Source organism: Phycodurus eques, chromosome 5 (genome assembly GCF_024500275.1).
Source record: "Phycodurus eques isolate BA_2022a chromosome 5, UOR_Pequ_1.1, whole genome shotgun sequence".
In the NCBI taxonomy this organism is placed as follows: Eukaryota; Metazoa; Chordata; class Actinopteri; order Syngnathiformes; family Syngnathidae; genus Phycodurus; species Phycodurus eques.
Window position 1 is genome coordinate 27,866,704 of NC_084529.1, and position 27,669 is coordinate 27,894,372.

The 27,669-nt window shown below is 42.5% G+C and overlaps 1 protein-coding gene across 1 annotated transcript; it reads left to right on the forward strand.

Moving 5' to 3' along the window:
• Positions 1-21,384: 21,384 nt before the first annotated feature.
• Positions 21,385-26,658, forward strand: skor1b (SKI family transcriptional corepressor 1b). The gene is made up of 7 exons (XM_061677183.1): positions 21,385-23,094; positions 23,280-23,373; positions 23,463-23,567; positions 23,677-23,733; positions 24,184-24,258; positions 25,916-25,990; positions 26,561-26,658. Exons 1-7 carry the CDS (start codon positions 21,385-21,387, stop codon positions 26,656-26,658), a joined length of 2,214 nt encoding a protein of 737 aa, XP_061533167.1.
• Positions 26,659-27,669: the final 1,011 nt, after the last annotated feature.

Here is a 27,669-nt window from a genome sequence, read left to right on the forward strand (position 1 = left end):
AGACTGTAATGAATGTAATGTCCCCATAATTTTATTTTTTTTTCTCCACAGCTGTATCAGGACGTGCAACAAATTTTAAGTGGTTATTTTTTGGCCGAGTGCTACACCTCTACAACTGTATTTAGTTTTTGCATAATCCTGATTTTTGAATGTCACTGATGGTAGTACATTCGCCTGACTTCAGTGCAGGTTGCTCGGGTTCAGTTCCCACACAATGACGATGTGAGTCTAGGGTGTAGTCCGCCTTTTGCCCAAAGTCAACTGGGATGGGCGTCAGCTCTCTGCGACCCTCGACAGGATAAGCGGTATACACTGGAAGTAAAAATAGATGAATTGATGATTTTTTTTTTTTGTGTGTGTGTGAAACATTTTAACAACAACCGATCACAGCATAACATTGTGCAGTTTGTGCTTGGCAGAGACTTCTTACTGACTCCCTAACAGACGACAGTCCTCTGAGAAGAGATAAGTGGCGCTCTCTCTCGCCGCACATACATGAAAATCTGAGGGACCTGTGGATTATCCGGATCACAGCTGATCAATTTGCTGCCGGCGCAAAATCACCCCAATTCGGATTAATCCACTGGAGTGGTCATAGCCACATGCTTTGTAAATCTACGGCTCCTTATGTTTCCCCTTCGCAACCCCACCAGGCTTAGAAGGGCTTTGGCAGATGAAAGGACGATGACTTGTTATGTTTCAGGGGGCATGTTCCCTCTGTGTTCAAGGAGCCCCTCCTAAATCAGTGCTCTTGACTTTTCCTTAAATTGTCTTGTCCCCCCACCTTTTGTCTCCACGGGGGTGCTAAATCTAGCCTGATTTACTAATGGTTGCAGTGTTGATTGAAATAAGGCTTTTCCATCAAAGTCTTCATGCAGGTTGCATATTTGTCTCAGCTTCCCAGCATGTGAGATTAGATTTGAGGAGGTCTGGTAAATCTCATTGATCAGAATTGAGGGTGTGTTTTAATGTAATCACCATCATTTTGATTACCTGTCCACCCATCCATCCATCCATCCATTTTCTGTACCACTTATCCTCACGCGGGTCGCGGGCGTGCTGGCGCCAATCCCAGCTATCTTCGGGCGAGAGGCGGGGTGCACCCAGAACTGGTCGCCAGCCAATCGCAGGGCACATATAAACAAACAACCATTCGCACTCGCATTCACACCTAAGGGCAATTTAGAGTCTCCCGTGGAATTCATCTGGTGTCCCGAGTTTTTGATCTTCAGTCTGGCGTTTAACCTTAATGCAGTGAAATAGTCACGGTTATGCAGAATTGTGGGTGGTGTTTTTTGCTTATCTTAGATTACATGCGCAACCTTCAGAATCTGGCCCTGGTGGTTGGGAATGCGGTTTTGCATTCCCCAGAAGCATTAGATCAAATGCCGGCCCTTTTTGCTCACAATTAATAGAGGTCCCCAAGAGCCCGGGAGCCTACGGCCTTGTGGAAATACTGTATGAGTCCTCAGGCTGCTGGGGAGATGTGGCTTCCTCCCCGTCACTCACATTTGTCGCTATTCCCCAAAGTTGTACGCGTGTATGTGTGTGTGTGTGTGTGTGTGTGTGTGTGTGTGTGCGTGCGTGCGTGCGTGTGTGAGTGAGTGTGTGTTTGAGCCCACTGCCCCAAGCATGTCTCGTTTGAAAGTGCTGTCACTCCCTGCTTCCTGCCATCCATTAACACCCACCATTATCATGCTAATCTACATTGTATGATTACATAAAGTAATTTATGCACACTTCTATCTATCTACAACTACACAGGGACGCTTGCCCCTATTGTTGAATGATTTGAAAAAAAAAAAAGAAGAAGAAGAATATTCCACGGTCATCAAATCTGTTTTATTTTCCTTTGAAGATGCTGCATCTGCACTTTAAAAACTTGGCCCCTTATTTTATGAACAAATGCTCTCACAATGATTTGAAGGCCTCAGCCTTCTGAAAAGGTAATCGCCCCAAAATCTCGAAGTGAGCATGCGGCGTTGGTATTCGTGAGGAGACGACGATTTGAGTCGCCTTCCTCACAGCTCCATATCGGAAACGGAAAGAATGTTTTGTTTTGAAAGCAGAGGGCAGGAGATGAGCTCTGTTCCTCATTTATTCACAGCTAGTGGAGTAATTAGGAATGCAGAGGGCTGTTAAATTAAAACTGAATTGCACTTATTAACATTTTAACTACCAACCCCACCCTCTTTAGACACTAAACAAGGACAGTTTCAGCTCTAATATGCCTGAAGAATCCCGCTGAGGCACTCTTTATGTATCTCTAAAACAAAGACGTTCTTTAAAGTAAGATCTCCCTTTTGTTTAAACAACCGAGCATTTAACATTCAACGTAATATGCCGAGGCGTCCTCCATGCTGTCAGGAGACACACTACCAGAGCTTCTCAAACTCTTTGCTTAATGGAACACTATTTGTGGTCAGATTGGATAGCTAATGGTGGTCCCTTTGAGGGTAACTCTGCAAATTAAATAGCATGGATTCACATCTGTCAGACAAAACCAGGAGGCTCTTTGTAATCAATGACCCAAACCAAGAGAGGCTCCATGGGGGTGGGGGGGGGGGGGGGCGCTATGATGGAAGCAAGTGCAGGGGGCCACTGGGGACAGAGGCAACTCACCTGCACTAACAGCTACTGTGGTGGATCTGGTGGAGGCGGCTGCAACTGGAGAGGCAGCACCACCAGCAGGGTTAATGTATATTTATAGAACGGGTCAAACTACTTAAGCAAGGCACTGATTTATAATGCAGGAGTGCAATGTGACTAAACTGTAAAGGGAATTCTTGTTTTTTTCTGTGCAAACATTGCCGTCGGTGTTGTGTTAAAATGTTGAACCCCATTAATTTTATCACTCCCCCTCTCTCGTTTCTCTCCGTCTTTAAATTTTGTTTGGAGGAGAGACTAGAGAGACCTCCCGCTGCTGTGGAGAATTTCCTCTCGTTGTTAATTTTCCCTGCTCCATATGGCGCCACAGACACTTCACCTGCAGGCTGTAGCAGGCTGGATGGAGCAGGCCGCGCGGCAGCCAGCAGACATCCTCGGGCTCAGCCTGTCATTTACACAGGCCCGTGCAGCTGTCGGAAGTAGTAGGAACGATGCTTCCCGTCACCTTTCCGGTACCGTGCACCATCCAGCAGACACGGCCAGGTGCTATTTCCGAAATACAGCGGAATGTAAAAATAGGGGCACGTTAAGATGGAACCATCACAATAAAAGATGGGGCAACGTAACGCTGGAAAACATCCAAAGAGTTCATGTACCATGTGTTCATGTGCGTGTGTATTTTCTGGGGGCTTGCAGCTTGCCTATGGCGCAGCAGCAGAAGAGGGGCTTTCATTGTGCCTTGTCATTGATTAGAGAAGGGTCTTTAATTCCATCTTACCCCATGTTGTGATTCATTTGCATGGTGTGTCAGGAAGTAATGGAGGTTTTACACAACGCTTTGCCTAATGTACATGCAGCCACTAGCAAAGAGCTCTCTCATTTGTTGTGTCCCTTATGTTTGTTAATTCTTCTTCATCTTGGACTTGGACTGTGTGCAAACGCTGACAGTAGTACTACTCCATACATAGCAGTACTGCAGTAGAGCATTCGAGTAGATATGTCGAAAAATGTATATCAGGATAAGAATCTAGTATTACATCAGGCAACGTGTCAAAGATGGAAAATATTGAGTGAGTGATTGCAACGATCGCACGCCAGTAATCATTTCCAACCTTAAAGACTGTAAGAGCTCTGTGTCCCTCATCATCACACCATGATTCCAGCTCACAGAGGTCTCATTTTCCATTATGTCTGAAATGAGATGTGAGGTTAAGGGAAGCTACTTGTGGGCCAGGATGGGCTTTTTGAGCAAAGTTGGGAAAATGTGGTGATAAAATTTGTCAACCTCTTGGGGAGGCCCCGCACAGGGTCACAGCTAAATCTGTGCACCGCCGGCGTAAGGCCAACCTATAATTCCAGCACAGACAAGTGCAGCGCTAACCTCAGTACAGCTCAGGGGCAGGACGCGCTGATTTTGGCGTGCCTGAAGCTTGGTTGGTGGGATGACACCTCCTTTCTTCTTGACCTCTGTGGAAACCAGGGACCTTTTGAGTGCGGACTTTTAAGGGGGTTTAGCCCCTAATCAGAGGGCCAAGCATCCAGTATCTCCCAATTAACACATTATTAAAACTATAATCAGTTATGAAATAAAAAAGACTTTACATGTATAACCGGAATGCTCCTTTTGGATTTTGTATTGAATTATTTCTTTAAAAGGCAACCCAGGACCTATGGTCTATTTTAGTCTCGATGAATATTTCAGAAGGAGTAACTATATTTTGAATATAATACACGTTTTAAAGTGGAGCCTTTAGTTTGACAAAACCTACAAGCTTACTTGGTAGTAATATTTTTCCAAAACTTATTAAAGATGACGATGTGCAGTTTGTAGCAAAGCCTACACTTGGGCTAGAGGTCAAAAAGATGTATTTTTTTTTACTTGCAAAAGCTAAACAATGAGTTACTAATCTCAAGAAACTGGCTTGTGTGAGCCAACAGTATTGGTATTGGCAACCGATTTAGTGAAAAATGATCCCTAGCAGCGACTCTGTCTGTCTACTACAGAGTATATCTATTTGCAAGCTGACAATCCCCCTGCATTTTCTTTAGTGATACACAAAGGCACCAACCTAATGTACCCACGCACCGAGTCATTTAATAGACATCCGTCCAAATACCAAGTCTATAAAAGTGATAACTATCAAAATTGAGGAGCTACCCACTATCAAAGTTTGTATTCATAATCATCCATATATCAATTTTCTATTATATTAAAGTGTTGTATCAACATGCAATCATGTTAATAGATCTTACCTATTGTGAGTCATGGCTCATTCAACTGATAAATATGTAAATTAAAATGTTTTATTGTTGATAGCCAACATTAATCTCATTTGGATGTCTTAAACGGAATTAAATGGAAAAAGTGGGCCACATAGGTATTTTGCAAAGTGCGCTGATTTCATTTCTGAATTAAAAAGGAAATGAGCAGGGGACATAGCTTTTTTTTATTACAAATGTTAATGAAAAATGTTATTGACTCGAACAAATGGAAAAATACACCTGGAAATGTATATTAAACCTTTCTAATGTCTCTCTCTCTCTGTGTAGTTTGCAATTATAGTTGTTTCAGCAATAGCGGAGGAATTAATTTCGCATGCAGACTGATAATGTTAGCAGTGTACAAAGAATGGGTTATTATGTTGCATATGAAGTCTCTGGATATGTACAAGGAGGGCAGAGCAAAGCATTATTTAATTGAAAGAATGGATCAATAACAGCTGTAGCACTTTGTCAGAAGGCCTTGTGAAATGAGCAAATCATTTACTCTGTACAATCTTGATTGCAGTTCTGGTGTAAAACCGTAAAGCGCGAGCTGCGCCTCTCTCAGATGTTCAAGTTCAGACTAGACTGTTATTTCTCGTCCCGGCGACCACAATACGGTGGAACTTCAGTTTACGAATAACCCGGTTGATGAACAATTTGTTTTATGTAGAAACATTTCCAAGTAAAAATACCTCGCTTGATTCACTGTATTTGGTTCATGAACAGTCTTGGCATGGCTGCAAAAGTCTCAGTTGTGCTTTTTCTTGTGCCGCATATACATTATTGGGTGTGTGTGTCACATCTTCGTTTTTTTTTTTTGCCTTTAGGCTCCAAAGAGTGTGGCTCCAAAGAAAGTGAAAACTGCTAGCGATCGCGATATTATTATTTGCTGCAATGGAAAAAGTGTAACTTGTGGTGTTCTTATCAGGAAACAACGTTTTGAGCAACCACATATACTGTGTCTTGCATCAGCTCTCTGGTTTTCATATTAGTTACACCTCTAGTACAAATGTATTGTTCAGAGGCAAAACCCAAATCTTAACCTTAGAGAACCCAAGAACCCTTTTCTTCTTTGGAAAATTATGAACGATGCATTCAATGACTGCTGTAAGTTCACTGAATACCAAAATATCCACTTTTTCAATTTTAACCCTTTATTCCCTAATATAGTATTAGGGCCAAATTTTACCCATTGGGTTTTAGGCGTATAATTTCAAAGAATCATAATAACAAACACTGTCAATGCAAACTATTTTAAATTGAGGAAAATAATCAGTCAACCACACAACTACATTTAACAATGTTAAATGTAGTTGTGTGGGTCATTTTTGGCCCCTTGTTTTTTGAACTAGCTCATCGTCGCTAATTTATCCAAAATGAATATAAAACGTACTTCTAGGCATTCGGCAAGCTAATACTAAATAGATTATCAAAAAAATACACCATTTTACCAACCGCTGGTTTCCTGAGAAGACGATATTGTTTGGGTAGATTTCCAGCACAACACAACAGCATGCGGTCAGCCATCTTGTCACAACCGCTCTGGCTCATGTCAGTTCAATATTCATCCACTAGGTGTCTCTATGCAGGGGCTAGAAGTGGCAGCAATTAACAGTGGCCAAATTTGACCTCGTGCGTTCTCCAGGGGTTTTAAACTGAGCGTGGACAGTGCTATTTATTATTTGAATAATTAATATAATAAGACATCCCTAGGCAACAAAGCAAATATACTCGGCACATGTTCCGTAACGTTTGCTCAAATGAAAAATGAGTGCATTTCAACAAAAGGCATCTCCCGATATCAGATCTACATCAGATCTAAATACCCTAAATGCTAATATATGTCATTATAAACCCAATAAAAAAGAATCTAATATAAAAGATTATAAAAACGATAATTACGTTGATCATGTGGCTCATATTGCTTTTAAGTCAAACCCAAATGTTTTCAGTCTGCAGCGAAAATAAGACTTTACCTCATTGTTCCAATACTTCTGGAAGAGACTAGTGAATTTGTGATTACTAAATGATGCTTTTCTTCGATGCGCCAACAATCCTACAGTGTTCGTCTGCAAAGGTTGCAACAGTTCTGTGACCTTTTTGTTGTTTTGTGTTATTTGAAACTTTGCAAAAACTAATTTGTTTGTTCTCCGCATGAGTAGAAACAAATTGCAGCGTTCCCACACGAGTTCACAATACAGTTGTTCGTTGACGCTGGATGTTGGTAAATGTTTTCTCTCATCTACATTTCACTTATGCATCATTGCTCTCACACCATCAATGCCTGTTTTTATGTATATATTTTGTTGAAAAATCCAAATAAATCAGACCAAACTGGCGTGCTTCCCAGTATGTATATTCGTGTGCTAATTCACAACATGATTTCACTTTAACTTGGAAGCAAATGAGTTTTTAATTGAAAATGAGATCCTTCATGGTGACTCTCACTGGAGATGGACAGCATGGGAATGATGCTTTTCAGAGATTGTTCGAAGAAACAAGGATACTTTTTTTTGTTCTCTCTACATTTGGTTTGGAGGGGGCGTGGGGTGGAGGAGGTTTTTGTTTTTTTTTCAGGAATAGGTTAGTGAAACTGCACTGTGAAATTAACATTGTGCTTCATCTCCTCGTCTGTGCGCGAAGAGGTGGGCTATTAACATTTGTTTGTATTTTCATTATGTTAATGGTGTTAAAACATGCCCACAGATTGCCACCAGTGGCGCAGTGATTTGGTCTGGCTGATCATAAAATGTCCGAGTGGGTCATTTTGATTATGACACGCTAATTATGTGGTGCCTCTCGTCTCTGTTTTCTCCCCTGACCTGCACTCTTAATGGTGAGCTTTTACGAGTTGCGGGAAAGGAAAATGCAGCAAAAGATGTCTGCCTGTGTTCCTGACGGCTATGTTGCACTCATGCTTCAGTGCTTCCCTTTAAACTTCCTAAATTGTGCCTCACAATGAATAGATGCCCAAGCCTCTAACTGCCACTATTAGATTAGATACCATTAGATGTAATAGAAAACTCTCCCCATGTTATATTTTCATAAGAGTTGGAGGCATTTGATTAATCTGACCACATTTTATTGCATTAATGATTTTTTTTCCCTTTCCACTCTGCTGTAAAGACATTGCACACAAGCTAATGCCATTCCCTCGCTCCCTTTCCGCTTACACTCATTCATCCTCCGCCGTTATTGCAATGCATTGTTGATGAGGTGAGTCGGCGTCTTATGTGCTTTCACTCCTAAAGTCATTCCTAATGGAGTGGAAACCTTATATTTTGTTTCCTAATGAAGCACAGGAGTGGCAGACAGCTCCGCTTGGCCTGTCCTATGACTGCCTGCAGGTTGGAGCCAGCGGCCTGAACCAAGCAGCTCTCAAAGAGTCCGCGGGGGGTGGCTGGGGTAGACCGGGCCAACAGCTTATATCTTACAGGCAGGCCGCCGAAAATTCTGGGTAAAAGTCTAGTTTTGGTGTCAGAGTGGATGCAGATCTTAAATGAAATGGATGCTAAAATAATATTAATTTGGAAATCAGGAAGAATCCATTAAGTGGCTCCTTGGTCGGGATGACAAGGAGCACATTTGAAACACCTTATATCCCTTGAGTTGCTTGTACAATCATTTGTCTTCTGTGAATTGTTTGCCTATAGAGGGTGTCCAAAACGTCACCATACACTTTTGTTTTCTCTATTTCGTTACAGGTATCATTTGAGCAGACATGAAGCCATCAGCATGTAAGAGTTTAGGCTAGGCAGTTTTAGTAAGCATATCATTCCCTTGCCCATATAAACGTTTTTGACGTTTCTCTGTCCCCAACTGCAGTTCAGTCCAGTGCAGCCTTCCAGTTACGTCCCTGGCTTTGCGCTAAAGCCCGCTGTAGCAGTTTGGTGTTTTCATCAGTGGTGGTAGTAGCAGAACTGTGAGGTGAATGTGCTAACGAGTTGGCCACTTTGCTCTGTTTCTGAACTTAGGGCAATAATTGTAGAAGCTTTCTAGGTGGAATTCTTTTCCATTCTTGCTTGACGTACAACCTCAGCTGCTCAACAGTCCGGGATCTCCGTTGCTGTATTTTGCGCTTCAGACAGGTAGTCGAGGACCTGCACTCTTTTGCTACGCAGTTGTTCACAAAGTGGTGAACCTCCACCCCATCCTTGCTCTTGAACAACGGAGCCTTTCGGGGATGCTCCTTATAGCCAATCACGGCACTCACCTGTTTCCAATTAACCTGTTCGCCATTGGAATCTTCCAAACAGATGTTTGAGCATTCCTCAACTTTCCTCGTCTTTTGTTGCCCCTATCTCAGCGTTTTTGGCCCTTGTTGCAGGCATCAAATTCAAAATGAGAGAATATTTGCAACAACAACAAAAAAACACAAAAAAACAAGAGCATTCATCAGTTTTAACATTAAATATACAGTTTTAACATTAAATATCATGTCTTTGTAGTGTATCCAATTGAATATATGTTGAAAAGGATTTAAAAATCATTGTATTCTGTTTGTATTTCCCAAACATCCCAACTTCATCAGAATTGGGGTTTGCACCTTGTGTGATCTTTTAATTGCCATCTTAGCTGCCTTTGAATGCCCTTTTTTTTTTGTCATTAACTTTGACGTACACAAGGGTTACGACTCCACTGGATGCAGACGAAATTAAGTACATGTACACTTCGCTTCTTACCTTTCTTTGCAAATACCACAGCTGTGGTCAACGATTGTACGCTTGGTTGTGACATACAGTACTCCTGCGTGCACTGCATGATGGCCACTTGACACACTTTCACAACCATGTCCTCCATTGATACATATTAAACTAAAAGACAGAAATTAAAACTGTCTTGTTGTCAGAAACTTTTAGACCTATTTTCTTACGTTGAGTTTTCAGCACCAATTCGCTCTTATGTAAATAAACATCCAAAAATTGCACACAGTTGTTCAGTTAAAATGTTTAATGGAAAAGGTCTTGGGATTAGATTATTAATGCCATTATCCTAGATCATTTTATTCATTCATTCATTTTCCATACTGCTTATCCTCGCTAGGGTCGGGGGCGTGCTCAAGCCTGTCCCAACTATCTTCGGGCGAGAGGCGGGGTACACCCTGAACTGGTCACCAGCCAATCGCAGGGCACATAGAAACAAATAACCATTTGCACTCACATTCACACCTACGGACAATTTAGAGTCTTCAATTAACCTAGCATGCATGTTTTTGGGATGTGGGAGGAAACCGGAGTACCCGGAGAAAACCCACGCAGGCACGGCGAAAACACGCAAACTCCACACAGGCGAGGTCGGATTTGAACCCGGGTCCTCAGAACTATGAGGCAGATGTGCTAACCAGTCGCCCACCGTGCCGTAGATCATTTTAGTTTGCCTAAATTAAGCTCGTCTTAATTAACCTTGTGTTAGATCAGTTTACCTGACTTAACCATGTTTACTGTAGCTTCCCCTAACTTTGCTCACATTAGACAAGATTTATTCTACCTGGCTTTAGGCACAATCTCTGTGTGAAGAAAACAAAAGCCACAGTTGAGCAAGCCAAAAGAATCCTAAAACAATAATCCTTTATAAAGTTCAACCATTTCTGTCCCTCCAATACACCCCAATTTATTGGCCAATTTTAGATGCCTACTATATGTGCCCTTTGAATATACTTTGGAATAAAACTGAAAAGCATGCAGAATGTACTGGAGAGAAAAGTATATTCAATATACTTAAATGGCCAAACAACATGACCAACATACTTCTGTTCTCATTTCTGGTCTATATCCAGTTGAATTATGTTTCACAAACTATCAGTAAATGTACTACCCCATCAAATAAATGCCATGCAGCATCTCTAGTTGTTTTTATTTTTACTATTATACGATTCTGTTTTCCCTGTACAGAGCACAGTTGCTTTTGTTTTTACAGCACATTATATTACGCAATAACTTTCACCGCAGAAATGGTGGACATTTTGGGACGCTCTCCGTGGCTGCAGGCTCCATTCAAGCAGGCCCTGAAGTGAGCTACACGCAGTGTCAAAGTAAGCTGAGCTATTCCAAGCTGAGGTTTCCCCGCAAGGTCACTTTTGAAACAAAATGCCTCCTTCCACAATCTAGGTCACATTCTGCCTCACTTTCTCCCAAACTTCCTTCCTTCCTTCTTTCCTTCCTTCCTTCCCTCCTGCCTCTCTGCTTATAATTAAACACACACAATTATCCCAAATTTAATGGGATTTGAGAGCCAGGCTTTTATTTAAGAGGTAATGAATAATATTTTAATTGCATATGTAACTGTGAAATCCAAATGTGCTGCTATTATCACGTGTAATTACTACGCCACAGTTTTCGAGAGCGATATCCTGATGCGATCAACAGCGCTCTGGAGCAGACTGTTGCCCTTTTTTCTCTCGTATTCTTCAATCTGCAGCGTCGCAGTGAATAATTGTGAAATAATGCAGCTGGATAGACGCACTTAAAACATATGTGCTGTGTCCTATTGTTTATTGATGTCTGTAATTAATGATATAATGCATGCCGCTGAAGTAGTTTGACCTCTGAACCAGTCATTACTCAGAGAGTAGCGGCATCAATCAAACTGTGCTTTTCTCACATCTATTCCTGTACACCCCCTGAGGGACTGACGGAGCACCCACTGTATCCTCATTTGTATTCAGCTGACCAAGGCCTCCGTGTGAATGATTTAGCGCTCTGCATCACTCACAGAGCGCATGAGGAGCACTAATATGAGATTTACAAGCTACTGCTGAAGTTCATAACAAGCCCTAGAGCGCTAAACAAAGCCACTTTGTACCTCTGCCAAGCGGAAAGCTATTGTTTTGATCACCTATTGTTTGTTCTGTTACTTGCCAGGATTTGGGGGGGCCGAGAAAGAACCCTAAATTTTGGTATTTCCCAAAGGAACTGCCTGCCCCCCACGTTATACAAATGCTATAGTCTAATCCTAACATCTCGGAAATGGTTGGGTTTCATCAAGATGACTAGGATACGAACAGGCAAACACAAATATGGCCTTCCATGATTTTTTTTTACTTTTCCAAGACAAATGTATTGTTTCTTTTTGTCATTCTAGGCACGATGGAACCGTTGCCCTTGCTCCAGAATATAAATGGTAAAGTCCAATCCATCTATTCCTAACAGCTAACCTCTTTCTCCATGAACCAGGAAGTCACCTGCTATCTAACATATCAGCAGACAAACAAAAGACCACACATGATTTGTTTGTGTTATTGAGACGCAATAGTGGCCGTATCTATTTACTCGGCTCCAGAGAGCATTTTTTAAAATTACAGTAAATGCATGACAGTGGTATCTTGAATTACGAGTGCCCCAATATTATGAGTTTTTCAAGTTACGAGCCGTCGCTTGGTTGATTTTTATTTATTTATTTATTTGCTTAGTGTTGCGAGACCAAATTTGAGTTACGAGTAAGCTTCAGATACGCCATTGCTTGAGAAAAGGGAAAATAAAAGGTAAGGTACTGTAATGCCATCACGTGTGGGCAAGATGAGCCACAGTCGCGGATGCAATTTTAGCTGAGAAAAACAGTCAAACACACAAATACAAAATGAGAACACTCTCAAGGAGCTGCTGTAGACCACGACTCACACAAGTGCTCACATGCAGACAAACAGACTACAGCTCCTGACATCGCTCACTAGGCCACGCCCCTTAAAGGCACACATACAACACACAAATACTACAGTAATAAAACAGTTTATTTCTTTCAATTTTCTTATGATGTCTTATTATGTTTTAACTACAATGTTGTTTTTCTTGATTAAAAAAAGGGGGGAATGGTTTTTGGGTGGCTGGAAAGGATTAAACTCATTTCAGTTATTTTCAATGGAGAAATTTGATTTGATGTACGCGTAAATTGGGTTACAAGATTGGTCCCACAACATACTAAACTTTTATGGTCTCACTGCGCGGCACGGTGACCGACTGGTTAGCACATCTACCTCACAGTTCTGAGGACCAGGGTTCAAATCCCGCCCCCGCCTGTGTGGAGTTTGCATGTTCTCCCCGTGCCTGCGTGGGTTTTCTCCGGGTACTCCGGTTTCCTACCACATCCCAAAAACATGCATGGTAGGTTAATTGAAGACACTAAATTGCCCCTTGGTGTGCATGTGAGTGCGAATGGTTGTTTGTTTATCTGTGCCCTGCGATCGGCTGGCGACCAGTTCAGGGTGTACCCCGCCTGTCGCCCGAAGATAGCTGGGATAGGCTCCAGCCCGCCCGCGACCCTAGTGAGGAGAAGCGATACGGCAAATGGATGGATGGAGGTCCGACTGCACTTGGACAAATGCTTGAGTTAGGGTGGAGCTAGACACGCTGCTGTCTGTTGATTGGCTGACTGAGAATCGTTACTTTTTGTGTGTAACTGTCTTAATTGATCAGTTTCGACACTTTTATTTGTGGCTCCCAGGGCTGGCCGCCCGTAGGGTTAATTCGAAGGGTGCCACGGCCTCAAGGCCTTACATTTAAATCAAAGAAGAGGAGAAAGGCAAACTATCTGCAGTATTTTGAAATGAACTCACTTCAAGGCTCTTTCTCTGTCTCCTGTTTTCCCCACAATGTGCAGAGCGATGCATCCAACGCCCCCCTGAATTAACAGCGCGAAGCACAACAGAACACAACAGAACACTTCATGCTTTCACAACACACAACAAGAAACACACATAACAGTTCATTGCAATATTAAAGAGCAAAAGGAACATGTAAATACATCCATCCATCCATCCATTTTCTGAGCCGCTTCTCCTCACTCGGGTCGCGGGCGTGCTGGAGCCTATCCCAGCTGTCATCGGGCAGGAGGCGGGGTACACCCTGAACATATTTTCTCATGTTGTTTTTGTAGATATTTCTCAGCATCCTCAATATAATTAAAATGTAGATGCCAATGCACTTAAAGCAATTCAGTGCTCCAGACAAGAGTAAGGAATGAAACTTCTTAATGAACTGTCAAACTGCTGAATGCTCAAATAAAATGAGACAATAGGAAGATGCTTCTTGGTCATTGAGTTAATATCCAGACGAAATCTTCTGTCACCGACTCAATCTCTTTCAAGAGGAGAAGCTACACATATTAGCAATAACTTGACGACTAACTTTTAACATGGAAAACAGATTCAAATTCAAATAAAGACCATCCATCCATCCATCAATTTTCTGAGAATATTATTACAAATGATAATACAAAATCCTCCCTCCTCTGGCTGATTGGTTTACTGTGCGTTTTCTGTTGGGGGAGGGGCAAATTTACTGAAGTGACACCAGAGAACTCTGGAAAAATGTCAAGACAACCAAAAGTGTCCGGAACACAGGGAAGAAGAAAAAAAGGGGGGGAAATGGGAGAAAGAGAGGTCAAGTTGTTGGTTTGTCCCGTGAGGTGCTGCAACAGTAAGTTACTCACAGGCTTTGTCTGGCAGTGACCATCTGAAATGAAGAACATGTTGTAGTTTCTATTTTAAATTGTGTATCATGTCATCTTATAAATTCAAGGAAATGTTAAAAACTTTTGCTATTTGACTTTTTTGTCGGCGTACTGTATGTAAATTGTTGATGGAGGGGAGCGTCACATTGGCGAGGCCTGGCCCTGGTGGCTCCTAACATTAATTAACTTCATATAGTTTTCCTGTCCTCTAATGGGGCTCAGCCATATTCTTAGCTCATTTCTCCATTGTAATGACCCCATATGAATGCCTGCCATGTTTGGGCTGTCTGCATGCCTCGCTGCCCAGCCTGAGGTTGCCGCATGCTAAACTCACGTCCCACTCCGGAAAGCATCCGAGGAAACAATGCAGCCATGTATGAGAATAAGTCATTCCATTGTTAATTTAAATGGCTTAATACATCACTCTGAGGTAAAAGAGCATCTTGAAAAGGAGTGCAAGAGCCAGAGAGAGATGCCAAGGGGTGTTTCTTTAATACCAAATGAAATCGAATGGTGCATTACCTCACTTGTGAAGCTGCCAGGCTATTAATGGGGAGCTGTAACAGGATTGGTTCACTTTCTCAGTTCTTTAATTTCACAGCGGCCCCCAGATGTTTGGTCTTACTTCGGCTGATCCACGGCGTAGTCGTCTGCTACCGTCCTGCCTCCAGCCCATTGTGGTCTGTGTTGTGTTAATGGGTCAGGAGAATCTATCAATGACAGTGAGTTGGGCAGTTTGCACATTGGGGGGATAATTAGAGGGTGATTGGTGTCCCCATGCTTCCTGCTCTCACTATCTGTGTCTCCGCTGTGTTAATTTTACACCTTACATAAATGCACACAACATGCCTGCTGCTGGACGTTGTGGAAACACTCCCGAGACCTTGTCCCCCTTGCCTGTTGAAATGCTGAGGCCTAGTTTGTTGACACAAAACTTGCAGCTTTCTAATAGAGGGCAGATGATGGCAAACTTAATTTCTCCAGCACTGCTATAATTAAACTAACCTTCTCTCATGGATAACTCATCACACCTACCTTCCCAGCCCTGAATATATCATCACGTCCTTTCTGGGTCATGATGGAACAATCACACAAGCTTAATTCAGTACATTTATGATTAGGTCCAAGCTGACCCTTATTATATATAGTATTTAAGCAACTGATGCCACTTTGAAATACACTTTGCATCTTTTATTTACTCAATTGGACTAATGCGGCTGTTTTGTTTTCATGCACTTGGCAACATTATGTAAACCTACACGGTAAAATGAGAACCCATACAGAAATACAAAACCAATAAAGCTCTGTTTTGCTTGGCCCTGAATGCATCAGACAGTAACAATAACAATAACCAACAGGGAGTGTTGTCAAATGTTTCAAAAGCAGATTTTTTTTTTTTTTTTTGCGTTTGGATTGTATGGTACCCCTTTGGGTAGCCCGTTTAGGGGAGACCGGCCGGAGGGATTTGTAACATTTTTGACATTTCTATCTCTCACTTTGAGCTCTTTTAACCCAGCGGGTTCAAACTGATTTATACAAACTCGCTTCAAGTGTCTGCTAATAAATGCCATAGAAAATGCCTGCGCGACACAAACTGAAAAAGCATGGCTTAATGTCAAATAGAAGGAGTTAAATGTTACAGTTGAGCCCAGAGGTCAGTTGTACCATACCTTGTGGTGAAATATAATATTATGAAATAAAGACCATAACAATGCTATAAGACAGTGAAAGATTTTTGTTCAAAACTTTTAAACAAAATTGATGTGGTTCTGTAGAGTACAGGAGTTTAAACTACACTAACATTTGAACATTTAGAATAATAACTGTACAAAAGGTGCAACTGTGGACTACTTTCAACAATCGAACATTTCAGTGTGTATTTGTACATGTGGAAGTTCGCTTGATCCCTGATCTTCTTATATCACACAAAATTGCTACATATCTGACTGACTTTCCTTGGACTTTTACATCAGTGCTACCCCCTTTCAAATGTCTAGTGTCATTCCGCAATCAGTCGTTCTCTTCTGGGACCTCGGAATGCTGAAATAAAAAAAAGAAGTACTCAAATTTGTCCTCATGTATTCTGTCAAATTAAGCTTGGGGGAAGTTGTCACATTTTCTTTGTTACAAGTTTCCCTGAGTGCATGAGCAACGAGCTAACTTGGCTTACCACAAGCAATCGGAATGAAAACATACACAGACACATAATCAACGTGATATGTTTGGTGAGTAGTTCAACGAGGAAGCAAGCAATATATTCACGAAATAATTTGAGTAAATAAATTTTTTTAAAAAAAAAAATACTTTCTTACCTCAAAATTATGTTTTCCCACACAATTCATGCTGCTTCTGCTTCAGGCCACTTCTCCATGTGTGGACTGAGACTAAACTGAGCATGTGCAGAGTGAATCAGGTGATTCCTAACTTGCTCCTGATTGGATCATTTCCAAGTAATACAACTGACGCCGGTCTCCCTGTAGCTCTTTTTTCACGAACAATTTTCAGTTCTGCAATCTATTTTTGCCAGCTCTTTTGAAAAGAATGCACTGCCTCTCATCTGGTGAATGTCTGGTCCTCTATTCAGACACCCAGTCATATTTTCACTTCCTGCTTGGGAAACTGTCAACAGAGCGACAGAAAGTTAGTTCAGTACTCTGGAGAGTTCCTCTCCCGGCCGGGACTTGCAGAACGTTCAAAGCAGAAGCTCTCGCTTCACCTTCAACTCCAACGGGGGACACCGAGAACTCATTGAGACTCGCCACCTCCAGACCCCATCTGAGTTGTTGAACGCCCAGACATAGCGCTCACTTCAGTGCCCTTCCCCCCAGTGTATGCATATCATCCACCCAGAGCCATTCTATCTGTATGGAAATTTGGGTTCCACAGCTGGAATCCCACAAAGCACTGTCATCTACTAATAGTTATTATCTCTTTGGGCTGCTCTCACTCAAGTCCCCTGCAATACAAGCACATCACATCTTTATGGTAATGCCCTACAATGCAGCCCCGAGCTATATGGCGCACAGACCTTTGTTATCATTACGATAATTCCCATTCTCACTTGACTCCTCATTACAGTGGTCATATCGCTTAGGGTTGGATATGGACAAATTCCTGCATCTTTGTTTATTTTACTCATCCTTTAGCCATGCACAAACCTTAACGCCTTTGAGATGATAGCGACATTTCAGCATATGTATACAACCTTTTTGCTTCCACCGTTTGTTATATTCATCCACAGAATTTATCTTTTGTGTGCTTGTTTTTTTTTTTACTCTTCTTTTACTTATATGACTGAGATTTCACTCCAATTCTTCCGTTTTGTCTCTTTTACAGTAGACTCAAAGAAAACTGAACTTGGTTCTTTCCGTGAATATTTCATCTTTCAATCGCGAGACAGTTTATTTTATTTTCTAAATGTACTGCAGTCATTGTTGAGAACATCAGACACACCTGCAAATTCTAATGGGATTCTACTGTACACAAAAGAGCTGTAACTTTGCCCTCACAAATATAATAGTGCAATGCTTACTTTTGATTGAAACCATCAGCGATGTTATTTAACAATGTATTTATTATTCAGAATTTTGTTCATTCATTTTTATATACTGCTCGCTCATTCACTGCCATTGATGGCTATTGAATTCAAATATCCATGTTAACATGGCGGACTGAGTGAGTTAACAGCTCGAATTGGACTTCATTGGCGCATGTTGTAGTCTTTGATTGGTCAATTATCATTTATGAAGACCGATTTTAAACTCTTGAATATCCGCATGTCAATTCATTTTTATATGCAGCTCTTTAATAACTGTCATTAGATTTCATTGGTGGACTGTATGTTGTAGTTTCTGACACATGTATCAGCTTTCAGTTGTATAATTTGTGAAGTCCAATTTACAACTCCTAAATGCACACAATAACATTTGCTTGTAGGAAATCATACAAAAAATGCACACACTTTATGGTTGAAGTGGACCATTTTCCAGCAGTAAAACGCTGCAAATATGCACTACTTAAAAACCATATACAGTAATTTAAAGTTGTTGGTCAGTAAATCAAGGTTGAAGCGCATTATTTTCATAAGCAGTATTTATCCTAAAAAAAAGTCACATTAACCCCAAATATTTCGGGTAATTGTGCATTATTTTTTCATATAAACCTTGCTTGAGGTCTCGTAAGGACTCATTTAACGGGTGATCCGCAATGTAAGATTTTTTTTTCCGTCTTGCCGTCATTGTGTAACACATTTTTTGCACTATGTGACTTACATGCCGACCAGGTTATTTATGCATTTATATGACACGATGAGGTTCAGGTCAGCTGTACAAAAGCAAGGCCCCGGATCGCAGCCGCCTGCGTCCTTGCACGTTTCCGCCAAAACCCACGTGAGGCGTCTGCCTTGCACAAAACAGTAATTGCAGCATGATTGGCACAGCTTGTCCCGTGCAGCCTGTGTCCCACACTTGAAGGTTCCCCTCATTGTCACACAGCCTTTTAGCACCTTTGTTCCTCTTTCCCTCAGGACCTCACAGCTCACCACTGGCAGATGAGTCCCACTCTGTGACAAAAGGGTCCCTGCGCTCAACCTCATTTGATGCAGTGATGAAATCCACCCCCCTCCCCTCTCATTCCCGATCACACACCCTCATCCTCTTGTTCACACACACATACACATAAGTGTGACGCGCACTTTCTGAGAAGAAACATTCCATTTAGCAACAGAGGGTGTCGCTGGGACGGGGGTCAAGACCCATGGGTGGGCTTTTAGGAGGCAAACAAACATGAGAGCAGCAGAGGAGTGATGTCTTGTTTACACATTAGCAGACATTTAGCAAGTCTCCGGTGGCCTCACAGCCATAGTTGTCTTTTGTTGGTCCTCGCACAAATCAACGCTGAATGATTTTGGGATTGCGGCTGCAACAACTGACAAGGTCAACTGCAATCACTAATCCATCACTCAAATAACTGTGACTTGAGGACAGCGCGCACGTTCACAATTATTAGCCAGCAGCCCTGTAATTGTCATCTCTGCGAGCCTTCCGCTGTTAATTTTTGTGCTACCCACTCAGGCAAAGACACGCTTACAAACTGCATCTTTCTAAGACCGTCTAATGAGGTGATGACCAACCACTTGTTATAACTGCTTCAGTCTCGAGCTTATTAATCATATATTGAGTTATTTAAGGATGCATAAATTAATCTTAGATTTAAAAAAAAAAAGCCTATCAAAGCCTCAAAACAATTAAAGAGTAAGGTAAGATTTCCCCCGGGCTGCCACTTTTATTTTAATAGTGTTCAGGTGATTATCATACTTTGATGCAACACTGTGATTAATGCAGACACACTTTTAAATGAGCTGCTCTCTCTTGCACAAAAAATGGTAGAACAAACCAGATAATGACCTTGCTGACTTTGCTCATCTCACCTCGACGTACGAAATGTATGACAACAGCTGCGACTGGGAATTTGTGTGACGGTATAGTGTGACAATAATGATTTTGAATGTCCTCAAAACATCATCAAGAAATGCCAGGGTGTACCCCACCTTCGGCTGGCTAAGGCTCCAGCTCACCCATGAATGACCCCGATGAGGACAAGTGCTATAGAAATTGGATGGAGGGATGTGGATGTCAATATCGTATAAATGGATCTCATATGAATATTGACACTTTGAATTCATTTTAGTTCAGTTTTCGCATTTAAAATAACAATTAGCATAAAAATGACATTTTAATCATGTAAGGTTACCTACTTACCCCATTATTGTTATAATTTGTATTTATTATCTTAGCATATATTAGCCAATTTGTGTATTTACATGATCCTCTGTGAAATAAAATTTGTGTTTGTAGACATTTTGCCATTATTGCCGGACAGCTCTGACCCACTGCAGGGGTCTTGTTAACGTCATCAATATTGCACTCATGGTGACCAAATGCAAACGATTAACCCCGAGCTTCATTGACTTGCAACTGTTAAACGGCTGACGCGTTTTGCATTGTGCCTCGTGTCTCTGATAGTTGCATGCTTCCTTTCAGCTCGTGATCTTAAGAGCGGCTTGCTTGTCACTGCATGCGTGCGTCTGTGTGATGCGCGCGCACTGCGACTCCGTGGGAACGCCGCACGTGACGGCGGCCCTGACACAATGAGCCCATGCTGTTTGTTGAACAAAATGTCGTGCATAAATTCACAATTTTGGTTTCGTATAGGGAAGTACGAAATAATTTTAAAACAACAGCGATAATAATAATCATCATAATTTTCTATCATAATAATAATTCTGCACACACCTGAACTCTCTGCAAGTCCCTGGAGAATAATTAGAATTTATAATAATTAGAATAATAATAATAATAGTTATATATATATATATATATATGAATACTATGTATTATTATTATACAGTATTATTGGTATTGCAAAATTACATGTAGTAATAATATTATAGTGTCCTTTTTAATACAATAATAATGCATATTGTTGTTGTAGTAGTTATAGTGCAGACGTCGGTAATTTTGTCCTCCACATTTCACCTGTACTCGAGCATCTGCCATGAATCCATACTTTGGCTGCCACTTGAGGTGTGTGTGTGTGTGTGTGCGCGCGCGCGTGCGTGCGTGTGTATCTCGCAGTTTAACACACTTCTGGTCTAACCCAAACCAGGCGCGCATGCACTTGCAGCCACGGTGGGAGTGAGTGAAGTGGAGCGAGTGAGGGAGGGAGGGAGGGAGGGAGGGAGGGAAGGAGAGGCAGGAAGGCGGCGCACGTAGTCCCATGACTAAAGCAAACACCCCAGCAGCAACCGACACACTCCTCTTTTTGTCTCTCCACCACGCGTGTGACCGCGGCTGCGTGGGGCAAGACGAGAGGAGCGCAGCACCAGCACTGAAGGTGAGTTCACAGTACTTCCCTTGTTGCTTTAATTTGGAAAGAGAAAAACCACATGTATATTTTATGAGGAAATGCATGAATTAATAATCAGAATGACGTTAAAAGCAATGCGCTCCAACATGCACTCCACTGTCCAATGTCATCCTGCGCGTGCAGCTTCCATTCTTCCACAACATGGAACCCATTCCAGCGGGCCGCGACTCCAGCTCCTCGCCGGGCTCCAAGCAAGAACTTTCCTACCCGACCTCCAACAACTTGAAGCCCAACCAAGTGGGCGAGACGGTGCTGTACGGAATACCCATCGTGTCCCTGGTGATAGACTGCCAGGAGAGGCTGTGCCTGGCGCAGATCTCCAACACCTTATTGAAGAACTACAGCTACAACGAGATCCACAACCGACGCGTGGCGCTGGGCATCACCTGCGTGCAGTGCACCCCCGTCCAGCTGGAGATCCTGCGCAGGGCCGGCGCCATGCCCATCTCCTCCCGGAGGTGCGGCATGATCACCAAGCGCGAGGCCGAGAGACTGTGCAAGTCCTTTCTGGGGGCTCACTCGCCTCCCAAACTCCCAGAAAATTTCGCCTTCGACGTGTGCCACGAGTGCGCGTGGGGCAGCCGAGGCAGTTTCATCCCGGCCAGGTACAACAGCTCCAGGGCCAAGTGCATCAAGTGCTCCTACTGCAACATGTATTTCTCCCCAAATAAATTCATATTCCATTCGCACCGTACGCCGGAGTCCAAGTACACGCAGCCAGACGCGGCGAATTTCAACTCGTGGAGGCGACACCTTAAATTAACCGATAAAAACAACCAGACTGATGTTTTACACGCATGGGAAGACGTGAAGGCCATGTTCAACGGGGGCAGCCGAAAAAGGACGCTGCCAGGCTGCGGGTCGGAGTCCAGCTCGCCTCTCAAGTCGCACGGTCCGAACCTGCACCGACAGTCCCCCGAGATACCCGCAAAGATCCTCAACTGTGAGGACAACCGGGTGAGCGTGGGCCCACGCAGCTACCCGGTCATCCCGGTGCCCAGTAAAGGCTTCGGGATGCTGCAAAAGATCCCTCCGCCGCTCTTCCCGCACCCTTACGGCTTCCCGGCATTTGGCCTGTGTCCGAAAAAGGACGACGGCATCATGGGCGAGCAAAGCAAGGCGGGCCTCCCGGGTGTCCTGTGGCCCGGTACCAAGGACAGCGCCTACCCGTCCTTCCCCGTCTTCTGGCCCACAGCGGGCGCCCTGCCCATGCCTCCCTACGCCCAAGGCCCGCACAAACCTCCACCCGAGATGCTACCGCTCCACAGACACGCGGACGTGGACGTTTCCGAGTCCACCGACACGTCCAAAGACAGCCTGGCCGACAACGACCGCTGCTCCAGCACCCAGTCCGCGCGCAACGACGACGACAAGTCCGGGGATGAAGGGAGGCCGCTGGAGGGGCCCACCCTGGCCCCACGCAAGGCCAGCTACGTGTCCGCCTTCCGGCCTGTGGTGAAGGACGCGGACTGCATCGCCAAGTTGTACGGCAGCAGAGGAGCCTACACCCGAACCGGGTACTTATCACCAGACTTTTTAAGCGAGAGCTCCAGCTACCGCTCCGTGTCTCCGTGCGTGGACAGCGAGGCCGAGGCGGACGTGGACGTGGAAACCAGTAAAACGCCCGAGGACGAGGAGCCCTGCAGGCCCCTGTCCTTGATGTGTCCCCGAAGCCCTCCGGGGCTCACCCGCAGCGTGTCCCCGAGCGACTCGGACTGCAAGGGGGCGCCACAGGAGATGGATCCGCTCGAATCGCAGGATGCGGGGCCACGCGTGGCCCCGCAGTCCTGTGATAGAGAGGTGCAGAGCAAACACTTAGCAGACGCACACGTTGCTGCACCGTTTAGCCAAGTGAGTGACACAATAACGTGACTTTAGATTTACCCCCCCCCAAAAAAATTTTTTTTTTAAAATAATATAAAACGTTATTTTGCTTAATTAATAGGATAAATACAGTTGTTGGTTTTTTGTTTTACACTTTCAATTAATTTCCTGTATTCCGCCCCCCCCCCCCCAAAAAAAAAATAATCTCGCAGGTTTACACACAGGAGAGGAGCGAGTTGCAACAAAGGAGCAGTCCTTATCGTTTCAGACCTGCAAGCTACCAACCTGCAGGGCTTTTACCTCCTGGTCTGACTTCACCCTAATCAATACGTTTAACAGAAGAAATGATTGAAATAAACGACCATTTCTAATTTCTAATTTTTTCCCCATGCAAGATGAGGGTGCCAGCAAAGAGGAGCCGTCTTCCACGGTGGAGGAGGTGGAAAGCAAATCTTTACTGGAACAAAGCAGCGAGCAAAACCATCGAGAGCAGGATGAAGGTACACTAGCAGAGAAGACTTTGCAATAAATTGATTTTCCATTTTTATGCAAAATACATTTTCTCCCCAATACAGTTAAATTGTCAAATGTTTATTTGTGTTTATCCAGACGAAGACTCAGCAAGAGCTGTCCACGCACAAAGAGGCATACGAACTCTGGCAAAAGGTCTGATTATTATTAGTAGTAGTATCATTTGAATAAAATAACAATGATTAGATTGATGGTAATTGTTTTAGCATGTACCATTGTTTTTAATTGTATTTTATGTTTGTGATTATTTTAATTGCTCTTATTACTATTTCTGATTATGTATTTGATTCATTTCACATATTCTGCTCTACTTATATATCTTTTTTAATTTGTCATGATAATCTCCAATAGTTTGAGGACGGTGCGGCAAAAAGAAATTGAAAGAAAAAATGTCTGAAATTTGCAGTTGAATACTTTGTATTTTGGCGTATTGACACATAAATATAAGAAATGAGAAATTAACGAAGTTATGCTATTGTTTTGTCGCGTTTCGTATTTGCATCGTGTACGTTGTGACCTCAACATCAGAAGCTCCAATTGAAAGCTCATCGCATGACTTGCCAATGATTATGTGTGTGTTTTTAGAGGAACTACAGAAGCAATTATTAGAGCAGGTCGAGCTGAGGAAAAAGCTGGAACGTGAATTTCAACATTTAAAAGGTGAGGCCCCCAAAATACAAAATGTGGCACACGCAGGGCCTGATTGATCTGATTTCTGTTTTATTCAAGCCATCGTTAGTATTTGCTACACACCTCCCTATATCATAATTGTCATGATTACAAATATTTTGCAAATGTTACTTACACCATGTTGTACACCATTTTATAAATTTACCTCAATGTTGAATATTGTGCTTATAGTAGCTACAACTGTACTGCAATGCAATTTTTCGCTAATATTTTGGGATGAAAGTCAAACAGCTCTCAGTATGACACAGTTTTTTTTTTTTTTTTTACATTTAATAAATATCGTTTGATAATACCTCCGAATAGTGTCCATCAAATGTGCATTATTATCTTTGCAAAGGCAGATTATTTCATTTGAGGCAGCTCTTGTATCGGATCTCATTATGTGTCCAGTTTCCAGTGAGTGGCCAAATAAAACCTGGACAGTTAAGTGTTTCCACATGCCCAAAGAGAGCATCATTAGCAGACGGCTCTCTCTTTCATTTTAGCCTTCAAGTAACTCGGATGACATGCATGTGCTCAGATGTCTGTCACTTCTTTTTACTCTGCAAGAGTGGATATTTTGAATGAGGAAGGCGTGAATGAAGCAAGTACTCGGTGGCTCAAAGGGCCACACAATTGCATCCATGGAGGATTGAACAACTCTAGACCCCTTGAAACCTGCAGTGGAAGTGCATGTTGTCGGGTTTTAAACGGCTCACCTCTTGTGCAGCAGCGAAAATTGATACGCTGGCATTCATGCTGGAATACAACATTCCCACATGCACTATTCACTTGGAGGTTCTGTCTGACCTCCACATTCCTTTACTTTCCATCACAACACAACAAATGTACACGCAGAGCTCTTTGACTTCCGCAACATTCATTTATTGCAAATATTTACAGTGCATGAGCCAATCTAATCACCAGAGGCCACATGCACACTTTTTAGACCGATGATCGAAATACATCCTGATTCAAATAAGTCTCATCTTGTTATGTTCTAATTTATCTCCATTCTTAACACCAATATCTCTTAAACTTAATTTAAAATAGCCTTGGTATTACAATGAGTTTATTTGTTTTAATCTTTTTTTTTTAGAATGCATTACTATTCCCTGTTAAAACGTATTTCACCGATCTATTTATTTCATCACCATCTCATGCTTTGTGGCCTGGTTATAGGATTTATTGTATTTCCTCAAGTCGACTTGATGCCCCACTTAAAACAAGCGCCTTTCTCAGACGCTGGCATGGTAACTGTAATTGTCACTATTGTTTGCACATCGGCATTAAATACTTGGCAGCGCGGCCCGTTTGAACTCTGTTGCTAACCAAAACAGTAGCACCTTCTCAAATAAACAGTCTTTCAGATGTATCTCAACGTGGAGACTGTCGCATGTTGTCCCTGCACGGTACAAAAGATGATTTTATGTTATGTGGAAACGTAGACTATGTTTTGTTTTGTTTTGTTCTTAAACTCAGTTTAATAATGTGTTTGTAAGAATGCAAGATGGCTCCCACGTCTGCAGTTGAGTGAACGCGTGGCCGCGAGTTGGTGGGAAATTCGTACTGTATTCTAAGTTGCTTCATCTTGCAAACAGCGTCACCTTTTGGGTACGAGTCAATGTGCATCCTTTCGCCACTTCAGATAATTTCCAGGATCAGATGAAAAGAGAACTGTCCTACAGGGAGGAAATGGTCCAGCAGCTGCACATCGTCAGAGGTGAGAAAACTAAAATAATCCAGTCCAGGGGGTCTTCGGTTCACGACAGTCCCGACATACGTGGGTTTCGAGGTTACGAACGCCTCATCATGAATTAGTTTGCAGCAAGCAGCGTATCGGACACGCTCATCATAATTGTTTTTGAACTGATTGTTGTGGCCGAGGAGTGTTTTTCCATAAAAATATTTACGGTAATTCTGACGTTTCGAGGTTACAAACGGCACGAACTGAATTGTATGGTGACGTACGAGTAGTTCATTCGTTTTTTTTTTCATTTTTTATTGTTATTTTGTATTTGATTGTTTGATATTCATGGCCTATAAGTGCTTGTTTGTTTTTTTTTTCTTGACGGCGGGCTCCGATTTACGTACATCATTGGGGTACGTCGAAGGTGGTCGCCACCGCAGAAACAGAACTCCGTCGTTAACCGAGGACCTCCTATTAAGGTTTCCATTCCCTCGCATTCATTCGATTGAGTTTATATATTTTTTTCCCCCACTACAATTACAAATCCACACGCGGTGGCAATTGTCGCGGCCACGGTTGATTGTTGGCTGTCGTTCCCCTCAGAAGCTCACGACGCCTTGCACCATTTCTCCTGCAAGATGTTAACTCCTCGCCATTGCACGGGCTCGTGCACCTTCAAGTCTCCTCTGCTCCCACCCTGACGCGCGCGAAGGCGCAAACACGCACGGAACCTTAGCTCCACCCTGCGAGAAATAGACTCATTTGTTGTTGTGATAATTATCCCCCCCCCCCCCCCCCAAAAAAAAAATAAAAATAAAAAAAGTGTACTTCCCGTCCTTTACGTGACGCTCTCGTTTGACTCCAACGGAAACTATGTATATTTATGATTTGTGGCAACGTGCAATGACAATGTATGTATTTCTAAGTTGTATTAGCTAATAGAGGTTGTTAATTCTCTCATCGCTTCCTTATTATTTCAGTCTGGTGGCTTTTGTTTTTTTTAATTTTTATTTATTTTTATTTTTTTTAGCGTACATTTGCCGTGTTCTTAATTCTTTACAGGCCGGTCGCTGACTTCATTTTGGACATCATGCACTTTAAATGAGTGAAACCATGACAACACGAATAATAATTTTAAAAAATAAAAAATGTTGCGGACGACGTGAATTTTGAAGACTTGCTGACAAGTATACTGTATAGGCTCCACATCGCTTTCTCTTGTAAAGCACATATTCTATAAAACTACTGTTTGTTCATGTGGTATTTGTTTACATCCTCCGTGAATAAATCATTTTATTACCAGATGATGTGTGGGTGATATGATTTTACATGCATTTCTTTTAATTTCACGATTAGATATGTCAGGATTCACACGTATTTATAATGACGACTACTTTTATAAATGATACAAGGTGTGACTTGACTAGTCACCTGACTATTGCATAAAACCCACAGTCAGGGTCTTATGGGGGGGGGGGGGGGGGTGCAACATACATGTAATGCGAGAGTTAAATAAGACATACATTCAAGTGGAACCTCGGAGATCGTCCGTTATAGCCGATTGTCCAGTACATTGAAGCTTTTTTTTATTTTTTATTTTATTTTTTGTGGCCATATGCAGCCATAATACTGTAAAGTACAAAATGAATGTTTTGTATGTTTTTTTTTCGTGGCCTAAAACGCCCAATACAGTACAAAGTCATTGTAAATAA

Excerpts from the sequence above, each read along its gene's own strand:
- skor1b (XM_061677183.1), top strand. The coding sequence starts at position 21,385 with ATGGAACCCATTCCAGCGGGCCGCGACTCCAGCTCCTCGCCGGGCTCC. Across the intron at positions 23,568-23,676 it reads CCATCGAGAGCAGGATGAAG|ACGAAGACTCAGCAAGAGCT; the intron begins GTACACTAGCAG and ends GTGTTTATCCAG. Across the intron at positions 23,734-24,183 it reads CATACGAACTCTGGCAAAAG|AGGAACTACAGAAGCAATTA; the intron begins GTCTGATTATTA and ends GTGTGTTTTTAG.